Genomic DNA, 22,975 nt, shown 5'->3' with positions numbered 1-22,975 from the left:
TATCTGTACACCTATGGGATATGTGTGGAAACCCATACGGCCACAGGAGGAACGTGCAAACTCCACACAGTTAGCACCCAAATTCAGGATTGAGCCAGGATCGAACTTGTGAAGAAGCAGAACTGATTGCTGTGCCTCTATGAATGCCTGCTTGCTTCTCATTTCACTTTTCTTCGCGTGACACTACTTCAGAATCTCCTCAGTGCCTCTGTTCTTGATCTTGATAACTAAATTCGGACTCTCTATACAGTGCCAAAAAAGTGTCAGGGAATTTGATAGCACAATTTTAAGATGCATCCTCTACAAATATTACTCCACAAACGTTGGCCACTATACATTCCAACATTCCACTGAACATAATAAACATCTTTCAACATCCTTTAATCAGGAGAGCCAGAAAGTGAGGCTGTTTGGGCACAGAGAGATGCAAGTATTGTAATCAGGATGGGAGAGGATTGTAGACCAGTTGTGGCCTCAGTCTGCCATGGAATGTTCCAATGGCAGGAAGAGAATTGGGGGAAGTTTGGCTGTGTTACTGCTGGTTGCATTTTACTGCTCCTGTCCTTGTTCCCAAACCTACTCACAAATTGTAGACAAAACTAGCTGTCATTCAATAGGTTTTGAGGTCAGAGGGCTATGATAAGTGAGTCCTGGGGTGAAAGCCCAGAGATCAGCGAGTCTGAAATTCGAAAACCAGAGATCGATGGCACAGTTCAGCAAGTCCAGGGGTTGGAGAACTGATGTCTGTGAGTCTGGAGCCGTAGTCTGAAGCCTGTCCTGGGATTGGAGGCTCATTTCTGTGTGTGTGTGGAAGGGAATGGGGAAAGGGGTTTGCTTTGCTTTTGTTGTTGTTGTATGTTGGCTGCATGTTGTTCTGTTGAACGTGGTGGGTATGCTATGTTGGCACCAGAATGTGTGGTGATGCTTGTTGGCTGTGCCCAGCACATCCTCAGATTGTGTGGGTTGTTAACATAAATGACATCCTGCCTGTCCCCGACATCTGTCTCCACTCTAGACCAAAAAATTCATCCACCTCATCTGGAATATACTCACTGATTCTGCCCGCCCAGCTCTCTGGGAGAGAGAATTCTAAAGGTTCACAGCCCCTTGAGAGAAGGAACCTGAGGGGCAAATCCTTCACTCATAAGATATCTCATAAATGGACTGAGCTCCCAGATGAAGTAGTTAAAACAGGTACAATAACAATGTTTAAAAGACCAGTTGAACAAATACATGCACAGGGAAGTTTAGAGGCAGATATGGGCAGATAGGATTCGCTTAGATGGACATGGTTGATTTGGGTCGAAAGGCCTACTTCCATGTTGGATGACTTTATGGCTCTTTTCAAATGACTGGTCAATTATCCAGGCATCAGTCAGTCTGATGAACCCTTGGAAATGAGACATTCATCTACCATGGTATTCTCTACTTCCACCAAGATTAAATCAACCAAGCAGCCATCGTAATTGAAGATCCCACCCATCCTGGTCATTCTCTCTTCTCCCCTTCCCTTCATGCAGAAGACACAAAAGCTTGAAAGCACACACCACCAACCTCAAGGACAGCCTCCATCCCACTATTGAACCCAAACCTCAGAATCTGTTTGTCATGGTCTTGCACCTTATTGTCTACATGCACTGTACTTTCTCTGAAACAGTAACACCATAAACTTCATCACTACCTCCTCCCATAGATGCTGTCTGGCCTGCTGAGTTCTGCCAGCATTTTGTGTTTTTATTGATTTCCAGCATCTGCAGATTCACTCGTGTTGCTTCTGCATTCTGTTGTTGCTTTCCCTAGTACCACCTTGAAGTACTGATGTAATGAAATGATCTGTATGGATGACATGTAAAACAAACTTTCATATGTAGCAATAATTTACCAGTTTAGTGTGACCTCCCTTTGAAATGTTATTTGAATCCTGTATGTCCCAATTACCTGCATCATCTGTAATAATGAAGATCTATAAGGTGACACAGCAGCCAAATTTAGGGTCAGCATGCCCAGCATTTATTGATCCATTTGATTTTATAGACACATATGGATAGAAACCAAGATTTAGAGAAAGATTCTGTGGCTTCATTCATTAACAATCTGACCAATGGTACTGATCTACAATTCATTTTCCTGTTTTTATTCCAACAACCACTCACAGTTCAAGCAGATTCATACGTTTGTGATCATTTACAGGATTAAGGAGCCTTGTCTTGGTATCACCATGTTTCCCCACAAATGATTGCCATGTGAACGTAGCAGGAAATGTCCTAAACTGTGAAGTGTAATGCAACAGGAAACTTTAAATAAAGCTCATAATCAGCTGGGATAAATACTGAGATGTCCAATTAAATTTTGGAGAAGCTTTTAGTTTCACAGATGCATTGTCATTCAGCAAGGAGGTAGGTCACTTGGCCCCTGGAGTCTGTGCCAGCTATCAACCTCAACTGTTCTCTCTAATTCTACGCAGATCCAATTTCATTCTCCTCAGGTTCTCATCCGCTCTCCCAGAAACTCCCCGCTCATCTACGCAGCTCATGTGGATACCATAGAGAGTGTAGAGGAGATCTACAAGGATGTTGCCTGGATTGGGGAGCATGCCTTATGAGAGTAGGTTGAATGAACTTGGCCTTTTCTCCTTGGAGCGACGGAGGGTGAGAGGTGACTCAACAGAGGTGTATAAGATGATGAGGGGCATTGATTGTGTGGATAGCCAGAGGCTTTTTCCCAGGGCTGAAATGGCTAACATGAGGGGGTACAGTTTCAGGGTGCTTGGATGTAGGTATCGAGGGGATGTCAGGGGTAAGTTTTTCACACAGAGAGTGGTGGGTGCATGGAATGCACTGCTGGCGATGGTGGTGGAGGGTCTTTTAAGAGCTGCTTAGATAGGTACATAGAGCTTAAAAAATAGAGGGCTTTGTGCTAGGGAAATTCTAAGCGGTTTCTAGAGTAGGTTACATGGTCGGCACAACATTGTGGGCTGAAGGGCCTGTAATGTGCTGTAGATTTCTATGTTCTATGTTCATCCACCTACAATAGGGGTACTTATTTAGAGATACAGCACAGTAACAGGCCCTTCTGGGGTTAAATAAACAATTGAGGGGAAGGACAGAGGAAATGGGTCATGTTGAAGAGGCCCAGTGGGTTGAATTGGCTCTCTGTGTTGCACTAGTCTATGATTCCATGAAATTTTATCCTTGGCTGATAGTGAATGAAGGTCAAACATCATTCTCTCTCTCTCTCTCTCTCTCTCTCTCTCTCTCTCTCTCACACACACACACACACACACACACACACACACACACACACACACACACACACACACACACACACACACACACACACACACACACACACACACACACACACACACACACACACACACAATGTTAACAAAAAGAATAAAGTTCAAAATAATCACAAGGGATCAAAGTTACTAACATTTGACACACTTTTCCAATTCACATTTTAGCTTTCCTGTAAGATACTGTATTAAGTAGAACACTTCCTTTCCCAAATGACTCACAAATCTATGGGAATAATAAAACAGATCAATTTTCAGAGGAGGCATTTCATTTAAACATCACTGGATGCAATAAATTATGGATAAATGATATCTATATTTGAAACCAACAACTGGAGGAAAAACAAGAATCATAATTATGGAATGCTTTGTTCCCAAAGTAATCAAAACACGCTGCACAATGGAATGAAGATAGCTTTTAAATAGTGTTTAGTTAGACAGCGTGCGTACAAGTGTTTTTCACGTCTTTAAGTTTGTTTCTCTTTCGACTTTAAGCAGAGATGTAAGGAGGGGGTGGATCTTTCTCGGTGATTATGGTAGCCTCATCATACGGTGGCAGAAGAACCTAATGGCAAGGAAGAGACTATGTTACAGAAAGAAGGAAAAATATATTCCCACCTCCACTGCTCCGTCGCTGAAATGTTCTCAGCAATCGCTCTATTTCTGTTGCATTTTTCACAGCCTCCTCACACCTGAAGCTCTTTAAATTCATTCATAGAAAGTCAACAACATTATTCTGTTGTCCCTAGGCCAAGGAGGCAGCGAAGAGCCGCAGTATTGTGCAACACACAGTAAACACTGGAGAAACTCAGCAAGTCAGGCAGTTTCTATGGAGGGGAAAAACAACTGATGTTTCTGGCTGAGACCCTTCATCAAGACTGTTGATTTGTTTCAGCCCAAAATGTCGACTGTCTATTCTCCTCCACAGATGCTGCCCTGACTGGCTGAGTTCCTCCAGCATTTTGTGTGCATTGCTCAAGATTTCCAGTGTTCCTAGAATCTCTTGTCTTACTTGCTTTTTAGCATACAGCATAGTAACAAGACTTTTCAGCCCAATTACATCCATGTGACTAATTAATCTATCAACCCACAGGTCTCTCGAACGTGGGAGGAAACCAGAGCACCCAGAGGAAAGCTGTGTGATCATGGGGAGAACATACAGACTCCTTAGTGGCAGGAATTGAACCCGGGTCGCTGCCACTATAATAGTGTTCCGCTAATCGCCTTGCTACCCTGTTGCCCCTGTGGTTGGCAATGGTATTGTGCTGGGGTTGGAGTCACATTTAGGCCAGGCCAGGTCAGGGCAGCAGGTTTCCTCTCCAGAAGAACACACGAACATCTCACAATCACCATTGCTGACCCCAGGTTCCTATCACGGTGTAGTTCATTACTTGCATTTCACCTTCCCAGATGGGATTTCAACTCCTGTCTCTGGATCAGCTCCCATTGTGATGAATGGCTGAGCAACCATGGGTGGTCTATTCATGCACCTGGTTCCTGTGATCTTATCAATGGTCCATAGAGCCATACGGTATCTCCCTCTTTAAAAGTGATCTAGTTCTCTGGCTGTGGCTTCAGCTGTATGGTTGTAGCAGGGCTTCCCAGGGACTGGGGAGGGATGGAGTCCTTCATAATTTGTAAAAAAACTGAACTGTTGTCATCAACAGGACTGGAGACTAATATCTAATATCAGAGTACACACTAAGCCCTAATATTTTTTTTGCAGCCTGGTTTCCTCTATGAGGTTAAATCTCCATGATGGTTAAATCTGCTGTAATTCATTAACACTGAGAAAATGAATTGAATGGTAACCTGCAGCCTCACCCACTCCCCAGCCAAAGTTTCAATGCCTTGCATCGGCACCCTGTCTGACATTTCCACCGGGCATCAGTGCACCTCTTCATAGAAGCATAGAATGTGGACAAGAGCAGCGCAGGAGCAGGCCCCTTGGTGCTGTGCCACACTGATTAGATTAGTAATTAAGTGCCCAGCTAAACTAATCTTCCCTTCCTTCACCATTGGTGCTGCCCTCACCCACATCTCCTTCATTTCCCAGATACTGGCATTCAACCTATCTTCCCACCACTTTAGTGGGGATGGAGTTCCTCTTGCCTCACCTACCACTTAATGAGCTTCCATATTCAACGCATCATTCTCCGCAACTTCCACCACCTTCAATGCGATTCTACTATCAAATACATCTTTACCTCCCTCCCACTCCACTTTCCACAGGGATCGCTCCCTACATGATTCCTTTGTCCATTTGTCCCCCTCCACTAATCTCCCTCATGGCACTTATCCCTGCAAATGACTAAAGTGTCATACATGCCCATTTACAGTACCTCTTCCCTCACTGCCATTCAAAGCCCCAAACAGTCCTTCCAGGTGAGGCAATACTTCATGAAAGGCTGAATTTCCTGGTGGCCAACCATTTTAATTCCTATCCTCATTCCTGTGCTGACATGTCAATCCATGGCCTCCTCTTCTGCCACGATGAGGCAGGCCATTCTCAGCGTGGAGAAGCATTATCTCATATTCTGTCGAGGTAGCCTCCAACTTGATGGCATGAAAATCGATTTCTCCTTCCGGTAATTTTTTTTGTCCTTCCCCCTTCCCTCTTGTATCCCCCACTCTGGCCTCTTACCTCTTCTCCTCATCTGTTTATCACCTCCTCCTGGTGCTCCTCCTTCTTCCCTTTCTCCCATGGTCCACTCTCCTCTCCTATCAGATTCCTTCTTCTCCAGTCCTTTGCCTTTCTCACACAGCTGGCTTCACCTATCACCTCCTCACCAGTCATCCTTCCCTTTCTCCCATCATCTTATTCTGGCATCATCCCCCTTCCTTTCCAGTCCTGAAGAAGGGTCTTGGCCCAAAACATTGACTGTTTTATTCATTTCTATAGATGCTGCCTGACCTGCTGAGTTCTTCCAGCATTCTGTGTGTGTTAATCTAAACCCTTCTACCTACACGATAATTATACCCCCCCCCCAATATCTGCACGCTCAGCTGCATATCTAAGGCTTCTTAAATGTCTCTAATGAATCTGTCTCCATCACCACCCCCGGCAGCACATTCCAAACACTTATATCAGTGCCAAAAACTTGACCCACACATCTCCTTTACACTTAACCCTTCTCACCTTAAATGTGTGCCCTCTGGTATTAGATATTTCAATACAGGGAAAAAGATACTGGCAGTCTATTCTATCTATGCCTCGCATTATCTGTCCCTCAGCCTCCACTGCTCTAGAAAAAAATAATCCAAGTTTGTCCAACCTCTCCTTTTAGAAAATATTCTGTGCCAGGCAGTATCCTGGTAAACACCTTCTGTCCCCTCTCCAAAGCATCCACATGCCATTCCTACAATGGGTTGACCAGAACTAATTGCAATATTCTGAATGTTGTCTAACCAGAATTTTATAAAGCTGCAGAATAACTTCCTGACTCTTGTACTCAGTGCTTTGACTAATAAAGGCAAGTATGCTATATACCTTCTTTACCAGCCTACCAACCTGTGCAGCCATCTGCAGGGAGCTTTGCACTTAGACCCCAAGATCCCTCTGTACATCAACAGTTAAGAGTCTGTTAAGCATTTTGCCACTAACAGTGTACTGTCCCTTTACATTTGATCTCCCATCTGCCATGCCTCCTCCCATATCTTCAACTGATCTACACCCACTGGCTACTTTTCTAGGTTCCTCCGGTACCTAATGAAGTGGCCACTGAGTTTACGTTCATGGACTTCTGCTGCTGTAGCTCATCCACTTCAAGGTTCATCATATTGTGCTCTTCTGCACATCACTGCTGTAATGCATGATTGTCTGAGTTACTGTCAGCTTGAACCAGTCTGGCCATTCTCCTCTGATCTCTCGCATTAACAGGGTGTTTTTCACCCACAGAATTGCCACTTACTGGATGCTTTCCTCCCCTGTTTTTGCACCATTCTCTGTAAAATCTAGGGCATGTTGTGTGTGAAATTCCCAGGGGATCAGCAGTTTCTGAGGTATTCTGACCACCCCATCTGGCTCCATATCTTTCCATGGTTAAAGTCACTTTGATCACATTTCTTCCCCATTCTGATGTTTGGTCTGAATAACAACTGAACCTCTTGACTATGTCTACATGCTTTTATGCTGCTGCAACATAATTGGTTGATTATATATTTGTATTAACAAGCAGGTGTCCAGGTGTACCTAATAAAGTGTAGAGTCTGAGTGTACATTTAGCAATACTCTACACCATCCACAGTACCACCAAACATAGTATTGTCTGCAAACATTTTAACCCCACTCATCTATATTTTCAAACAGGTCATTTATATTTATCACTAACAGCAGCAGTTCCAGTTTCGATCCATGTGGAATACTCCTGGTCACTGACCTCCATCAACCATACCATCTATGGACAAGCCAATTCAGAACCCAAATGGCTCATTCACCATGGAGTCCATGCATCTTAAACTTTTGGATGAGCCTCCCATGAGGCACCTTGCAAAAAGCCTTACTTGCCATTTGTGATAAAGCAAACACCTGAAACTTTCACTCTCAAGGAATCATGTATCTGTACTCCTGGGTACCTCTGTTCTATAACATTTTCCTTGGCCCTACTGTTAACTGTGAAAGTCTTACCCTCATTTGTCTATTTGAATTAAGCTCCATTTGCCATTCCTGGACCCAATTACCCAGCTGATCAAGACCCTCCTGTAAATCTTTATAACCATTTTCACTATCATCACCACCACCTGTTTTAGTACCATCTGTATACTTATTAACTATGTCTTGAACATTCTCATTCAAACATTTGATGACAAATAACAATGGGCCCAACTCAGAGCCCTGGGGAACATTACAAGTCACAGGCATTACCCTCTGCTGTCTTCCATTAAGCCAACAGTGTATCCAGTTTGCCAGCTCTCCCTGGATCTCATGCATTCTAACTTTTTATTGCAGCCTACCCTGTTGAACCTTAACTGACTATGTCTATTCCCCCACCCTCATTGACGTTCCTAGTGACTTCTTCAAAAAACCCCATCCCATTATGAGACATGACCTCCCATGCATTGAGCATTGTTGACTCTCCCTAATCATCTGTCTTTTCAAGTTCTTTTATATCTTATCCCTCAGAATTCATCCAGCAACTCACCTTCCACACATGTTAGGGTTACTGGTCAATAGTTCCCAGGATTTTCTTTGCAGTCCCTCTTAAAGGAAGCAGAACATTAGCCAGCCTTCAGTCTTCTGGCTCCTCACCCATCTTGAACAATATATCTCAGACAGGACTCCTGCTAATTCTTCACTAGCTTCCCACAGTGTTCTTGTAAAGTGGCGATTTTATGACCAATTTCTGCCTCCACCTTTTTTGGTGCTCTCTTAAGTGCATTGAACCAACATTCACAACTCAGTACAGGGAGCAACATTTTCAGTTTGGACTTTTATCCAAAATGTCTCCTAAATGGTTGAAGTAAGAACACATGTCATGGAGTTATGGGTCTGTAATGGAGCATTAAACTCCATTTGTCATTCTTTAGCCACTTACCCAGCTAATCAATATCCCCCTGTCAAACCTGATAACCATCTTTGCTGTCATGCAAGAGGATGTGTCATACAGAGCCAGAGTTGTGGTCTACTCTTTCTCCACCCCAATGAATTAAGGAGTGTGATCTGACAAAGCAGCTCCCAAAGGAGGAACACAGGTAGCATCTAGGGAAAGAGTACAGTTGACGTTTCAGGCAGAAACCTTTCGGCAGGACTGAAGGAGGAAGATGGATGGAAGAAGATGCAAATTTTAAAGAGGTTAAGGCATACTCTCATTGCTTACCGTAGTGTCATTGGCCACATAGACTAGAACATCAGCTGCGTGTCTGCTGTTGATGTATCTGTAGCAGTTCCAGACACAAGCAATCAGATACACCTAGAAAATAAAGAAAGATAATGTTTCCCTTTGCTCTTTGAGCTCAACTGTCCCCTCCAATCGGACAGAAGGTACAAAAGCTTGAAAGCACATACTTTGAATTCCTGCCCTTAAATCTCTGCCTCTCACTATCTTGCATCAAGAATCTCTTTGAAGTTCACTTTTCTCTCAGGGGACACACACAAAATGTTGGAGGAAGTTCAGCGAGTCGGGCAGCATCCATGGAGGGAAAAGAACAATTGATGTTTCAGCTGAGACTCTTCATCAGAACTTCCCTCCGTAGATGCTGCCTAACCTGCTGATTTCCTCCAGCACTTTGGCTGTATTGTTCCAGGTTTACAGTCTGTCTTGTGTCTTCCCTCACAGGCTTTTTTTAAACCACTTTCCCTAATGAGATCAATACCGAACACAAAACGGAAAATGCTGCAAAAACTCAACAGATCAATATTTAGCTTTTGCTGGAAAAAGGACTGCATGCATTCACCCTCTCTGTGCCCCTCTTGAATTTCTACACCTCGGTGAGTTCATTTCTCAGTCACCTACACACCAATGAATAAAGTACTATCCTGCCCAACTTTGAGACCTGGCAACATTCATATAAATCCTCTTTGTACTATTTCCTATCTAATGATGGCTTTTCTATTACAGGGTGATGAAGGCCATTGTACCAGATGTCTCCTTTACCACCCAAAGTTCAAACAGACCAAGAGAAATGGTTTGCTGAATGGTTACCATGAAACACTTGCAAATGTATCAACCAAATGTTAAGACAATGGGATTGTGTTAACTGGCCTGCATCAATCCAGGCAACTCTGGGCTTAAGTAATTTGCACCATTGTAAATAAATTCAGGGAAGCTGGCAATTAGTTTACCCCAGCAGTGGTATTTGAACATTCAGAAGTGTCGCCCGCTGTAGATATGTCATTCAAAGGAAGCATCATCAAACCAAAATATTGAAGTAAACAATGTCATTGTGACTATTAAAATTGTCCTGAATCGTCTACTGTTACCTTTTGTAGACTTGAGTTTGTGAGTGTCTCTAGGAAAATGTCTGCTTGTTGTGATGAATGAAGACTTCTATATCACCAGTTTCAGTGTCTCTCTGATGACTTTGATCACAGTTACAACATTTGGGGGCTCATCCAGGATACGTTCATGACCCACTACGTGGCCAGTGATTTAAGTAGTCCAAAGGGGTGAGTATTTTTAAGAGTAACACCTAGGCTTAGATCGGTTCAGGCCAACAACCACGGGGTCATGAAGTTACAAAGAACCTGGCCGAGAGCTAAGCTGTTAGATATAAAAGTGTGTGTGCGTGGATGTGTGTGTGTGTTTGTGTAAGCAACCAGCTATTAGACTGTGTTAGGTAGCTTGATGAGATAGGCCACCAATTATGAAAGGTGGCTACTGACCGTATGCGATGCCAGAGAGGTGTGTGTTACTCGCCTGGGAAACAGTATAGTAGTATACTTTGAGTATGTCTGTGTGTTTTAGAAATAAGTTTGAAAATTTGGGGGTAACAGATTTTTAAATGGAAAGGAATACAACAGGCACCATGACTTTAGTGGTACAGAAGTGGCAAATTTCAGAGTACATACTCTGTGGTTTTAAGTTTGTACTGTTTAATTTTTATTGATTATATTTCACTTAATTTTGGAATTAATATGGAAATATTTGAGGGACAGGTTGTTCCCGGGTATATTTGTTAGGAAGACACCTTTTGAGGTCAGATAATGGCTGGTCAAGAATCCCAATGACCCCTGTCATCTCTTGACACTGATTGCCACTCGTTAGTGGAATGGTGCCGTAACAACAACCTGGCACTCAATGTCAGTAAGACGAAAGAGCTGATTGTTGACTTCAGGAAGGGTAAGATGAAGGAACACATACCAATCCTCATAGAGGGATCAGAAATGGAGAGAGTGAGCAGCTTCAAGTTCCTGGGTGTCAAGATCTCTGAGGATCTAACCTGGTCTCAACATATTGATGTAGTTATAAAGAAAGCAAGACAGTGGCTATACTTTATTAGGAGTTTGAAGACATTTGGCATGTCAACAAATACACTCAAAAACTTCTATAGTTGTACCGTGGAGAGCATTCTGACAGGCTGCATCACTGTCTGGTATGGGGGGGCTTCTGCACAGGACCGAAAGAAGCTGCAGAAGGTTGTAAATCTAGTCAGCTCCACGTTGGGCACTAGCCTACAAAATACCCAGGACATCTTTCGGAAGCGGTGTCTCAGAAAGGCAGCGTCCATTATTAAGGACCTCCAGCACCCATGGAATGCCCTTTTCTCACTGTTACCATCAGGTAGGAGGTACAGAAGCCTGAAGGCACACACTCAGTGATTCAGGAACAGCTTCTTCCCCTCTGCCATCCGATTCCTAAATGGACATTGAAGCTTTGAACACTACCTCACTTTTGTTAATGTACAGTATTTCTATTTTTGCACTTTTTGAAAATCTATTCAATATACAAAATTGATTTACTTGTTTATTTATTATTATTATGTTTTATTTATTTTTTCTGCTAGATTATGCATTGCAGTGAACTGCTGCTGCTAAGTTAACAAATTTCACGTCACATGCCGGTGATAATAAACCTGATTCTGATTCTGACTATCCATAAGTTCTTTACCACTGGGAAGAAGCAAAGCATTTTGTCAGAGCTGCCTTCACTTAAAGCCGCTTGCAGCAATTCAGAGTTCTGGTGCAAGCTCAAAGAAATGATTGAGAGTCACCAGATGCAGAGAGTCAGAAGATGGACACATGTTGGTAAAAGGAAAATCCCTGAGAAACGTGTGGGACAGTATGGCCCAGGGAGTGTGGGATGGTACATGGGCTGCTACTGAGAGTGCTAGTAATGAGGAGAGTTTTCTCTGCTTTAAAGGGGAAGTGAGGCAGCGACTGGGGGAGGTGAGAGTAACTGGGGAAAGATAACATCAGTGGTTCAGAGAGCTGATGAACCAGCCATGGATTATGCAAAGCATAGATATCGAGCATATGATGAGTAGTCAGGGCTGGACAATCCGGGAAAGGATGATCCAGTCTTCCTGAAAATGCTGAAGCAAGGCCTGAGCTCAGCCCAGCAGGAAGTTTTAGATTTGGGGATAGCAGCGGGATCAACCTACCCCACAACTGTATCATGGGCCAGGGAGATAGACCAGAGGAGGGGGAAGAGAAGTCGTGAAGTGGCTGTGATGGATGTACCTGCTGTGAAGAAACAGAGGACTTACTTTGTGTGTCAGAACCGGGGAACCTAGCAAAGAACTGCTGGAATAGACATAGAAGGGTAAAGAAGCTGATTTGTTACAGCTATGGCATATTGGACCATAGTTGAGCACTGCCTGAAAAAGGGTGGTAAGTGTGAGAATCACCCACCACAATGGGCAGAAACCTCAGCACTGACCTCTCTGCCCAGTCTGACTGCTGACCAGATCATACAGCTGGTGAGGACAGCATCCAGGTCAGACAACTGCTGGGTGCAGCATCCATTTCTAGTACTGGTCACCCATGGATGTACACAAAGGGTTTATTAGGCTCCAGCGATGTGATATGCAAGTGGACAGTGGGTCGTTGGTGTTGATAACTGATCTACCTTTGCCCATGACTGGAGAAGTGATTTACATTACCAGTACAGGAGGTGAAGCAATGATAGCAAGGAGAAGAGAGCCTCAGGGACTTGAGATTGAGGGAGTGCAGCTTCTTGCAGATTTTTGGGTGTGCCAAAGTAATGAGGGCACAGTTCTGGGGATAGACACAGTGAGTAAGACAGGTGCTGTCATAGGCTCAGGAAGCAACATGGACAAGACAGGGATAGTGAACATGTGTGACTCACAGAGCAGACAACATGGTTCACAGAGAGATAACCCCCGTCCCCACCAAGCAGGGACAGGAGATGGGATAATGTGTGTGAATCATGTCAGAAGGTCCCATGGGTAGGGACCAAACACAGACAAGAAATGTTAGAAGCACCACAGCCAATTTAGTAAGGTTATATGGAGATGTGAAGAACCTTTGCAGTTAGGTTAACACGTTAAGGGACAGAGCAAAACAGCAGCAACACATTGCTGATCAACAAAAGTCAGACAGAGAGAAGATAATCCTCCCACGGCCGTGTGACCAAGTCATGGTAAGGGAACTGCCTGAAAAGACAGAATTTGTTCCCAGGCGAAGCTCCTGACAAATGATACCTGTGTCTGTGTGCAGACATGGCAAGGCAGCCAGTGGAAACACTAAACTCAGATGAAACCAAATGACCCACCTTCCTGTCGCCCTCACAGACAGAACATCTGATCAAGTCTACCCATTAACAATGTCATTACTGAGAATTTAAGCCTGCTGCTTCGCATCTGACCCCTCCTGATGGAAGCAGGTCTGTGAATGGGAACACGAATATCAAAGACACAGAGAGAAGCTGTCAGCAAAGCATTAATGAAGTGTTTAAGTATAACAGTAACTGTAATTTGACATGAAGACTGGTTTTGGAAGGTAGATTATTAGTTATACAGATCAGGATAGGAAGATATTGGGAAAATACATGGGAAGAGATCTGTGTTATGGCAGAGACAGCAAGTCCCACAACTTTGATGGCAAGGCAGAGCAAGAAAGAGAAGAAATTACACACAGCTTCCGAAAGCAGCCACACCATTCCGGAGCGGATACAAGTGAGCTGGGCCAGCGATCAGAGGGACTGTCAGAGAGGAAGTGCCGTCTGGGGGAGGTCCTTGCAGACATTCCAGCAGAGCCCACCTCAAACCGTTCTGTAGACTGATCAGAGGGATTGTCAGATCATTCTGTCATGGCCTGGAATGTGAACTCTTGCCTGTGAAGTTAGCTTGCTGTGCCCCTGCCCTCGGAGAAGCGACCGATAGCCACTGCTGAGTCTTGGCTATCAGGTGTTGAAGTGGCGCAGATAAGAATATGTAAACCACAATGGGCCAGCAGGAAGGAGGCAACAAGCACACGAGCACCAAAGCTGCATTTTAAAGTCTGGAATTCCTGGGACAGATTTTTGTCCGGGGCCAAGAGCAGGGTATACTAGGGTGTATTCTGGAGTTACTTGACTATAGCAGATATTAATTCAAACAAGAACTAGTCTGTAGTTCTTATTATAATTGTAAACAGTAAATCGATGTTAAAAGCACAGGCTGGCCCACAGACTGAGGAAAATGGTTACCATGAGACACTTGCGTATGTAACAACCAAATGTTAAGACAATGTGGGTTGTGTTAACTGGCCTGCATCAATGCAGGCAACTCTGGGTTTAAGTAACTTTCACCATTGTAAATAAATTCAAGGAAGTGGGCAATTAGTTTGTCCTAGCAGTGGTGTTTGAACATTCAGAGGTGTCTCCCACTGTAGATATGTCATTCAAAGGAAGCATTGTCAACTCAAAATATTGAAGTAAACAATGTCATTGTGACTATTAAAATTGTATTGAATCACCTATTGTTATTGCTTCTGTGTTCTATTGGTCTAATGACTCATCTGAAACACAGCATCTCTGATGATGCTGCACTTCACCCTGGTGTGACTAGACTTTATTCGAGTTTCTGAATTCCACCTTTGGACTGCAGCCAGGGCACGTTCTCCCCTCATTACTACCATCAGGGAGGAATACAGGAGTCTGAAGGCCTAAAACACAGTGTTTTAGAAACAGCTTCTTCTCTCTGGCCATCAGATTTCTGAATGGTCTATGAACCCGTGAACACCACCTCACTGTTCCTCTTTTGCACAGTTTGTTTATTTGCATTTTATTATAACCTAGAGCAATTTTAAAATGTCTTACACTTCACTGCTGCCACAAAACAATGCATTTTATGACATTTGTCAACGATAATAAACCTGGTTCTGGTTCCAAGTACTTTGGAAAAGCTAGTATTAGATCCCATGAGTCAGTTAATGAGGCACCATGGTGAGCAGGGACACATTGGGGCAACGAATTTTACTGATTAGGTTAAATTACTCACATTTTAATTTCTGATCCATAAATTCCACTTATTTTCCACCCCCCCTCGATTTCCCTTTCATTTCCACCTGAGAACTGCCCCCTAGACACTCTACTGCCTCAGTCTTTGGAGCTCAGCTTAGTCTGATAAAGCATCAGCATCCGATGTGGACATCAGACCTTGCCTGCTGAGAGCGCACGGCGAAGAAAGCCTGTGTCCAGCTAATAAGGCCATAAGATACAGGAGGAGAATTAGGCTATTTGGCCCATTGAGTCTGTTCCGCTATTTCATCATGACTGACCCACTCATCCTCTCAGCCTCAGTCTCCTGCCTCTCTCCCATATCCCTTCATGTCCTGACCAGTCAAGAATCTGTCAGCCTCTGCCTTAAATATACATAATATCCAACCAAGTCCAATAACAACAGCATGCCATGAGTTGCACCGATTCACACTCTGTTTAATCCATTGATTATTAATTTATCTTGGCACCATCTGATATATATACAAGAAAATATTTTCACATCTTAACAGAGCTTTGGTTTTATGTGTGAAAATTAAACTGGTTTATTTTAAAGGAGGAAGAGGCAACAACTCAAAGTCCACAGGAATGTGTGATTTGATCTTTTGCAAAGGCACGCCTGCTCCATTTCCACAGGAAAGTAGGTTGGAGAGGAAGAAGACAGCTCAGCCTCTCAAACTCAATGCGTTGCCATTCAGTGAGGCCGGAACTCTGTCAGCATTCCACCCACTCTCCCACATGCAGCAAGTTTAGCAGCAGTTAGTTTCAGGGACCCAGGTTCCAGGTAAGGTAAGATGCAGAGTGGGTGACAACTTCACCGTGTACCTGCATTCTATCTGCCATGGCCGCTTGGAGCTCCTGGTTCTTTAAAATGATCTTTAATCTTCTTTGTATGATACTGATTAGATCTCACAGTCTACCTTGTCATGGCCTTGCATCTTACTTTCTACCTGCACTGCACTCTCTGCATTCTGCTATTGCTTTCCCTTGTAGTGACTAACTTCATGTACTGCTGTGACGAAATGCAAAACTAAGCTTTTCACTGTACCTCGGTACGTGTGACAATAATAAATCAGGGAGGTGGTGTTGGCAACAGTGTATGTTGGCTGAGGATTGGAAATTGTCTTTCAGTCCAGAAAAATGTGGCGTATTGCACTTTGGGGGATCACCCCAGAGTACGACTAACACAGAAAATGATAGGGCTCTGTTGCGGAAGAGATGAACTCGGAAGTACAAGTGCACAGTTTGCTGAAACAGGTAGACAGGATGGTGAAGAAGGCATTTGACATGATGGCCTGCACCAGTCAAGACGTTCAGTAAAGGAGCTGAGAAGTTATGTTGTAGTTATGTGACATTGGTGAGGCCGCAATTGGAGCATCGTGTACAGTTTTTGGTCACGTTGTCATCAGAAGGATGTTATTAAATTAGAAAGAGTTGAAAAAGATTTACCAGGATGTTGCATGAACTTAGGGGCTTGAGTTACAATGAGAAGTTGCACAGGACTTTAGGACTTTATTCCCTGGAACACAGGGGATTGAGGGGTGACCTGATGTAGGTATATAAGATAATGAGACAGGGTGAAGCAGATGGGGGGTGCTGTAAACATGAGGGCCACAGATTTAAAGCCACAGATAAGAGATTTAAAAGGGACATCAGGGCATCTTTTTCACCGAAGTGTGACGTATATTTGGAATGAGCTGCCAGAAGTAGTGGGTCAGTTGGAAACAACACCAATGTTTAAGAGCTACCAAACAAAAAAAATTGAAAAATAGAGACCAAGGAGACCTCAGATGCTGAAATCAAGAGCAAAAGCAGGTCAGTCAGCACCTGTGGAGAGAAATGGACAGCCGATGTTTCAGGTCAAGATCCTTCATCTGGTCTGAAGGACAGAGGGGGGCTTGTCAGTATAAAAAAGTGAGTGGGAGGTATGGTCGAGAGCTGCTGGCGATAAGTGAAACCAGGTGAGAAGGGGTGATAGGCAGACGGAGGAGGGGAGGTTAGGAGTAGCGGCAGAAGCTGGGAGGTGGGACGTGAGAGGTGTAGGTGACAGAGGGCTGCAGATGATGGAATCTGATAGGAGAGGAATGTGGAACATAGAGCCAAATAAGGGAGGTAGCAGATTGGAACAATGTGGGGGGAAAATAGAAAACAGATTGTTCTTACAATGATTGAAATAACAAGCTTTTAAAACACAAGAAGTAACCAAAGAATTAATTGTGAACTTCTAGGAGGGAGAATTTAAGAGAACACACACCAGTCCTCTTTGAGGGGGTCAATGGTGGAAAGAGTGAGCAACTTCAAGCTCCTAGGCATCAAGATGTTAAGGGACCTACTCTGAGCCAATCATAAAGAAGGCACAAAGGCAGCTATACTTCATTGGGAATTTGAGGAGATTCACCAGAAACTGTTGGAAATTTCTGACTGATTACATCACAACCTAGTATGGAGGATGCATTCAATATACAGGACTGCAAGAGGCCACAGAGGATTGTAGACTTGGCCAACTCCATCATAGGCACAGCTCTCCCCACATCTTCATGATGTGGTGCTTCAAGAAGGCAACATCCATCATTAAGGACCCTCACCATATAGAACATGCCCTCTTCTCATTACTATCATCAGTAAGGGAGCCTGAAGACTTGCTCTCAATGCTTTAGAAACAGCTTGTTCTGCTCCACCATCAGATTTCTGAATGGCCCATGAATCTATGAACACAACCTTGTTATCCCTTTGTTTCTGACATTATTTATTGATTTCTGTAATTCATAGTAACGTTATGTCTTTGTTCTGTACTGTTGCCACAAGACATCAAATTTCATTTCATTTCATTTCAGTCAGTAATAAAGCATCTAATCCTGATTCTATACCACCCAGGCAGAATAAGGAAGGAAAATGTTATTGTAAAGTGATGGACATCTTTTTGCAACTGTGCAGGGCTTCAGTGAGAGTTTACTTTTGGTCTTTAAGGAAGGGTATAGATGACAGAGCTACGGTGATATATATGCATTTTGATAATACATTTAATTTGAACTTTGAACCCATGGAGAAAGGGTGAGCAAGGTCGGCTCACGCTTACCTTGAAGGTCAGAATAACACTGATGAAGAAAACAACAATAATGAGCAAGTAGATTGGGTTCATCGACATGATGTCTTCCTTGTACGGCAAGTCATCAGGCTGTGGAAGCAGAAGGCAAGAAACAAATTATCCCTGGAGCTGCTGGTATATGGCATCACACAGATCCACACAGTCCTTACTCCCATCGTTCCCATCTCCACCTCCATTCTGAGCACCGACAATTGTTATAATCATTCAGTGCAAACCACATCAGCATGGATCCCTGAAACACACTCTCTCCTGAGCTCCAGCGTGGGAACAAGTGGAGAGATGGAAAAAAGATTCAAGCATCCTTGAAGAAGCACAAATAGATAGGAAAGACTTGGAGGGAAATGGACTATACAGAGGCAAATGAAAGCAACACACGTAAAATGCTGGAAGAACTCAGCAGGTCAGGCAGCTATGGAAGGAAGCAAATAGTCACTGATTTGGTTCAAGACCCTTCATCAGAACTGGAAAGGAATGGGGCTGAAGCCAAGATAAGAAGGCAGGGTGAGAGAAGGGTGCAAGGTAGCAGGCAATGGATAAAACCAAGAGATGGGGGAATGTGGGTGGTGAGGGAGAGGGGTGTTGGCGTAAGAAGCTAGGTGGGGGTAGGTGGAAGAGGCAAGGCTGAAGAAGGAACGTGACAGGAGAGGGCAGTTGACTGTGGAAGGGAAGGAGGAGGGGAACCAGAGGAAGGTGATACAGCAAGTGATGATGGCGGGGGAGCAGAGAAAAGCTGGCAGGGCCACCGGATTGGGGAATGGTGGAACAAACAAAAAAATAAGAAAAGGGATTGGTGAGTAGTGAAAAATAGAGGGGAGTGATTACCAGAGTTATAGAAATGAAGTTCATGCCATCAGGTTGTAATATGAGATGTTGCTCCTCTGGCCTGGGTTTGACCTCATTATTGCAGTAGGAGAAGATGTGGATGGTCATCTCGGTGTGGGAAAGGGAAGTGGAATTGGTCTTTTAAGAGACTTTTGGATAGGTACATTGAGCTTAGAAATATAGAGGGCTATAGGTAAGCCTAATTTCTAAGGTAGAGACATGTTCGGCACAACTTTGTGGGCTGTAAGGCCTGTATTGTGCTGTAGGTTGTCTATGTTTCTAAATGGATGGCCACCAGGAGATCCTGCCTTTTGTGGTGGACAGAGTGAAGGTGCGTTTCTGATAGGCAAATGGGACTAGCCCACTTAGTCAACGTGGTCAGCGTGGGCAAGTTGACCTGTTCCCCATGCAGAATAACTTTAAGACTCTCTCCCCACTGATTCATGGAATGTCTGGCCCATGGCTGCACACAGTGCAGAAATGATTGCTGAAAAGGAAACCAAGAACCTTCAGGCTCATCCATCAAAGCACACAGCAGCCCTGTGGGAGATGTGAATCACCTCATGGACAACCCCCTCACCACCCTGTCAGGCACCTGCTGTCCTGTCAGTGGAAAAGTCTGTGGTTCCCACATCAGCTTCATCAGCCGCCCAGAAACCCAGCACGGAAGACCTTCAGTCTTGAGGGACTGTCTGAGAAGGTGTTAAGGAAGGCTAAATATCTGGTTGTGGCTTCAGGAAGGGGAAGCAGGGTGAACATGTTGCAATCTATACTGGTGATGAGAGGGTCAGCACCTTTAACTTCCTAGCCATTAACATTTTGGATGCCCTGCTCTGGGCCCAGCACACAGAATTACTTTCTCTGGAGGTTGAGCTTGTTACTGAAAACTCTAACAAACTGCTAGTGATGTACTGTGTCCTGATTGTTTGTCATGTGGCCAGGTACAAGGAATTCAATGCACAGGAATGCAACAAGCTGTGGAGAGTAGTAAATTCAGCCCATTACATCATGGGCACATCTCTCCCCACCAACAGGAGTATTTACAGGATGTGCTGTCTCGAGAAGGCAACATCTATTGTCAAAGATCCCCACCAGCTGGGCCATGCCATCTTCTCACAGTCACCATCAAGCAGGAGGTACAGAAGCCAGAAGTCCCACATCATCGGGTTCAAGAACAGTTACTTTCATTCAACCATTCAGTTCTTGAACCAACCAGCACTACAGTTTAGCAACGCTATGACCGCTTTGCGGTAAAATGGATGTTTTTCATTGTGTTCTTTCTTGTAAAAATTTTGCATCGTCTGTTTTTTTCTGAATGCTGCTTATCTGATGCTATGTGCCTGTGATGCTGCTAGAAGTGAGTTTTTGATTTGCACCTGTGCAGACATGTACTTGTGCTCATGGCAATAAATTCAACTTTGACTTCGATTTTGAAGAGTATTTGTGTCATACCAGTTGTTGCAAGTAGTCCTGGATAGAGTTTGGGTAGATGAGCAGACTGATAGCGACGAGAGTGTCGATGGTGCAGTCGAAGATCTGGTAACAGAAGAACGGTACGATCCAGGCACTCCGTTGCTGGAAGACAAGAAGGAACAAAGATGTTTGAACTGCAAGCAGTAGCCTGACCGACTCCTCCCTCTATCGCGACAGGATGCCGACACTCTGTCACAGTGAACGTTGCAGCAGAGAGTTGGCCTTATAGCCTGGTAGTGTCGTGGGAAGCTTAATGCTATTACAATGTCAGCTGCCTGGGTTCAAATCCACTACCGTCTGTAAGAAGGTTGCATGTTCCCTCCGTGATCACAGGGCACCTTTGAGGTGGCGGCTAGTGTAATGCATCAACGTGCCAGCAACGCGGTTCAATTCCTGCTGCCGTCTGTAATGAGTCTGTACGTTCTCCCCGTGAACAAGTGGGTTTCCTTCGGGTGCCCTGGTTTCCTCCCACATTTCGAAACCATGAGGGTCAGTAAGTTACGGGAATGCTATGCTGCTGCCGTCACCACGTTCTCACACCGTGTTGGTCATTGACACAGATTCTACCATATGCTCTGATGTTTTGATGTAAACGTGACACATAAAGATAATCTTTCATCTCTTTAGCATCTGTGAGCAGCACCGCCCGAGATTCCCAGATTACCTACAGGTCATCCCTTCACACCGAAATCACTAACTTCCAGATTCCCATGCTATGTGAGTTGGTCGAGGTTTCACCAGCAAAATGTGGTCCATCCACTCTCACTACTGACCTCTGCTGAAATATCTCATCAAACAGGCCTTTCAGCCCATCAAACCACTGCTGACCACTGAGCACCCGTTTTATTTTCACGTACATTTATTTCAACTTCTGCGTTAGTACAAACTACAACAATAACACTAGACTCTCTAACAATAACTAAACATGAACTAAATTTAAATAGTCCCATGCTCATCTAGGGTGCAATTTATCCCCTGTGGTGCTCAACGGTCGCGGAAAAATTCCATGATACCCAGGGGCAAGCATGTTCTTTCTCCAGGGTTACCCAGGCATGCCCTCGAAGCTCTCCAATGCACGCCTCAGGACCATGACTAGCTAAATTGGTCAATCCCAGGAGCAAATTCACTAGGCCATCCTCTTCCCTCCACTCCCTACCCCCACCATACTGGATGACCAGATATAAAGAGGGTGGAGCTAAAACGTGGCCAGAAGGCGAGAAGTAGCTCCCCTCCTCCCTCGATAAGTGAACAGAGCCTGCAGCTCCGTGGCGCATGGCCTTTCACAGCCCGCAGAGGTGACATGCATCTGGGCGATCTGTGTATATTACAGAGTACCACACAGTGCAGCAGTCTCACCCAAAGTCCCAAGTGTAGAAGGGAAGACAGCCGCATAAAGAGACTTCTACCGGTGACCCTGACTGAACCCGCACTTACAGGCGGCTCTCAGGCTACAACAAAGTGTCACGTCTTGAGAACTGCCCGCAAGTCGGGATTCAACCACAGCGGTGTGTGGAAGAGAGTCACAGACATCGCGGTGACGGGAGAGTGAGCGGGTGTGGGAGAAGAGCAGCCTCCACCCTGAATCAGCACTCCTTGCTCTGATCAGCTCCACCCAGGCCCCAGTAGTCATGGGTCGGGTCAGGGCCATGGAGAAAAGGCAGGGAGAAATGCCCCTTTCCCACCTGGCCGAAGACACCTGCGGCCTTGCACTAGCCAGTGGATGGGCCCCCATTCTCCTCGCTGGTCTCCCAAACATTCGCTCGTATGGATGGGGTGTCTGTAATCCAGGGAGGAGCTGAATGCTGATCCTACACTACACCCCTTCTGTCCCCATTAACTCCCTCAGATTCTGCCACTCACTTACACTAGGGACAATTTACCAGCCTTCTTTTCTTTCTGGATATGGGACTCCTTGGAGCAAACCCATGTGATCACACAAAGAGCATGCAAACTCCACATGGACAGCGCTAGAGTTCAGGATCGAACCTTGGCACAGAGAGGCAGCAGCTCTATCCAATTTGCCACTGTCCTGTCTTACTTTCCCTGGCAAAGAGGCCAATGCAGTTCACAAGTTCTGACTGAGGTATTGTCAGTCATAATAAGAAGAGTTAAATCTGAAATGTGTTAGAGACAAGTGAGAACTCAGTGGGATAATTAAATGTGTTTAAAATGGAAGCATTAAAATTAGACCCATTTACCACTTGGTACATCGGTGAGATATAACACAGTAGTGAGAATTGGAGAGGCAGACGAATTTAACTCTCCCTGGTGTAAAATGGTGGCTGGTGGTTTGAGCAATGCTCACAGAATGCTGGAGGAGCTCAGGCAGCATCTGTGAAGGAAAATGAACAGTCGACATTTCAGACGGGGATCTTTTATCTGCCTTGATGAAGGGTT

At 44.6% G+C, this 22,975-nt stretch overlaps 1 protein-coding gene across 1 annotated transcript in view; it reads right to left on the bottom strand.

Annotated features, from left to right (window-relative positions):
* Nucleotides 1-1,997: 1,997 nt before the first annotated feature.
* laptm4b (lysosomal protein transmembrane 4 beta) overlaps nt 1,998-22,975 on the bottom strand; it is a 51,120-nt gene continuing 30,142 nt past the window's right edge. Inside the window, exons 4-7 of the mRNA XM_073046094.1 lie at nt 20,558-20,680; nt 18,254-18,352; nt 9,115-9,207; nt 1,998-3,863 (exon numbers count right to left, since the gene is read on the bottom strand). Of these exons, the coding sequence (XP_072902195.1) occupies nt 3,789-3,863; nt 9,115-9,207; nt 18,254-18,352; nt 20,558-20,680 (390 nt within the window). The 3' untranslated portion in view covers nt 1,998-3,788. The remainder of the gene's footprint in view (nt 3,864-9,114; nt 9,208-18,253; nt 18,353-20,557; nt 20,681-22,975) is intronic.

The sequence above is a fragment of the Hemitrygon akajei genome, chromosome 1 (assembly GCF_048418815.1).
Source record: "Hemitrygon akajei chromosome 1, sHemAka1.3, whole genome shotgun sequence".
Taxonomy (NCBI): Eukaryota; Metazoa; Chordata; class Chondrichthyes; order Myliobatiformes; family Dasyatidae; genus Hemitrygon; species Hemitrygon akajei.
Note: the sequence above shows the minus strand (reverse complement) of the source record. Positions and strands in the feature narration are given on the sequence as shown.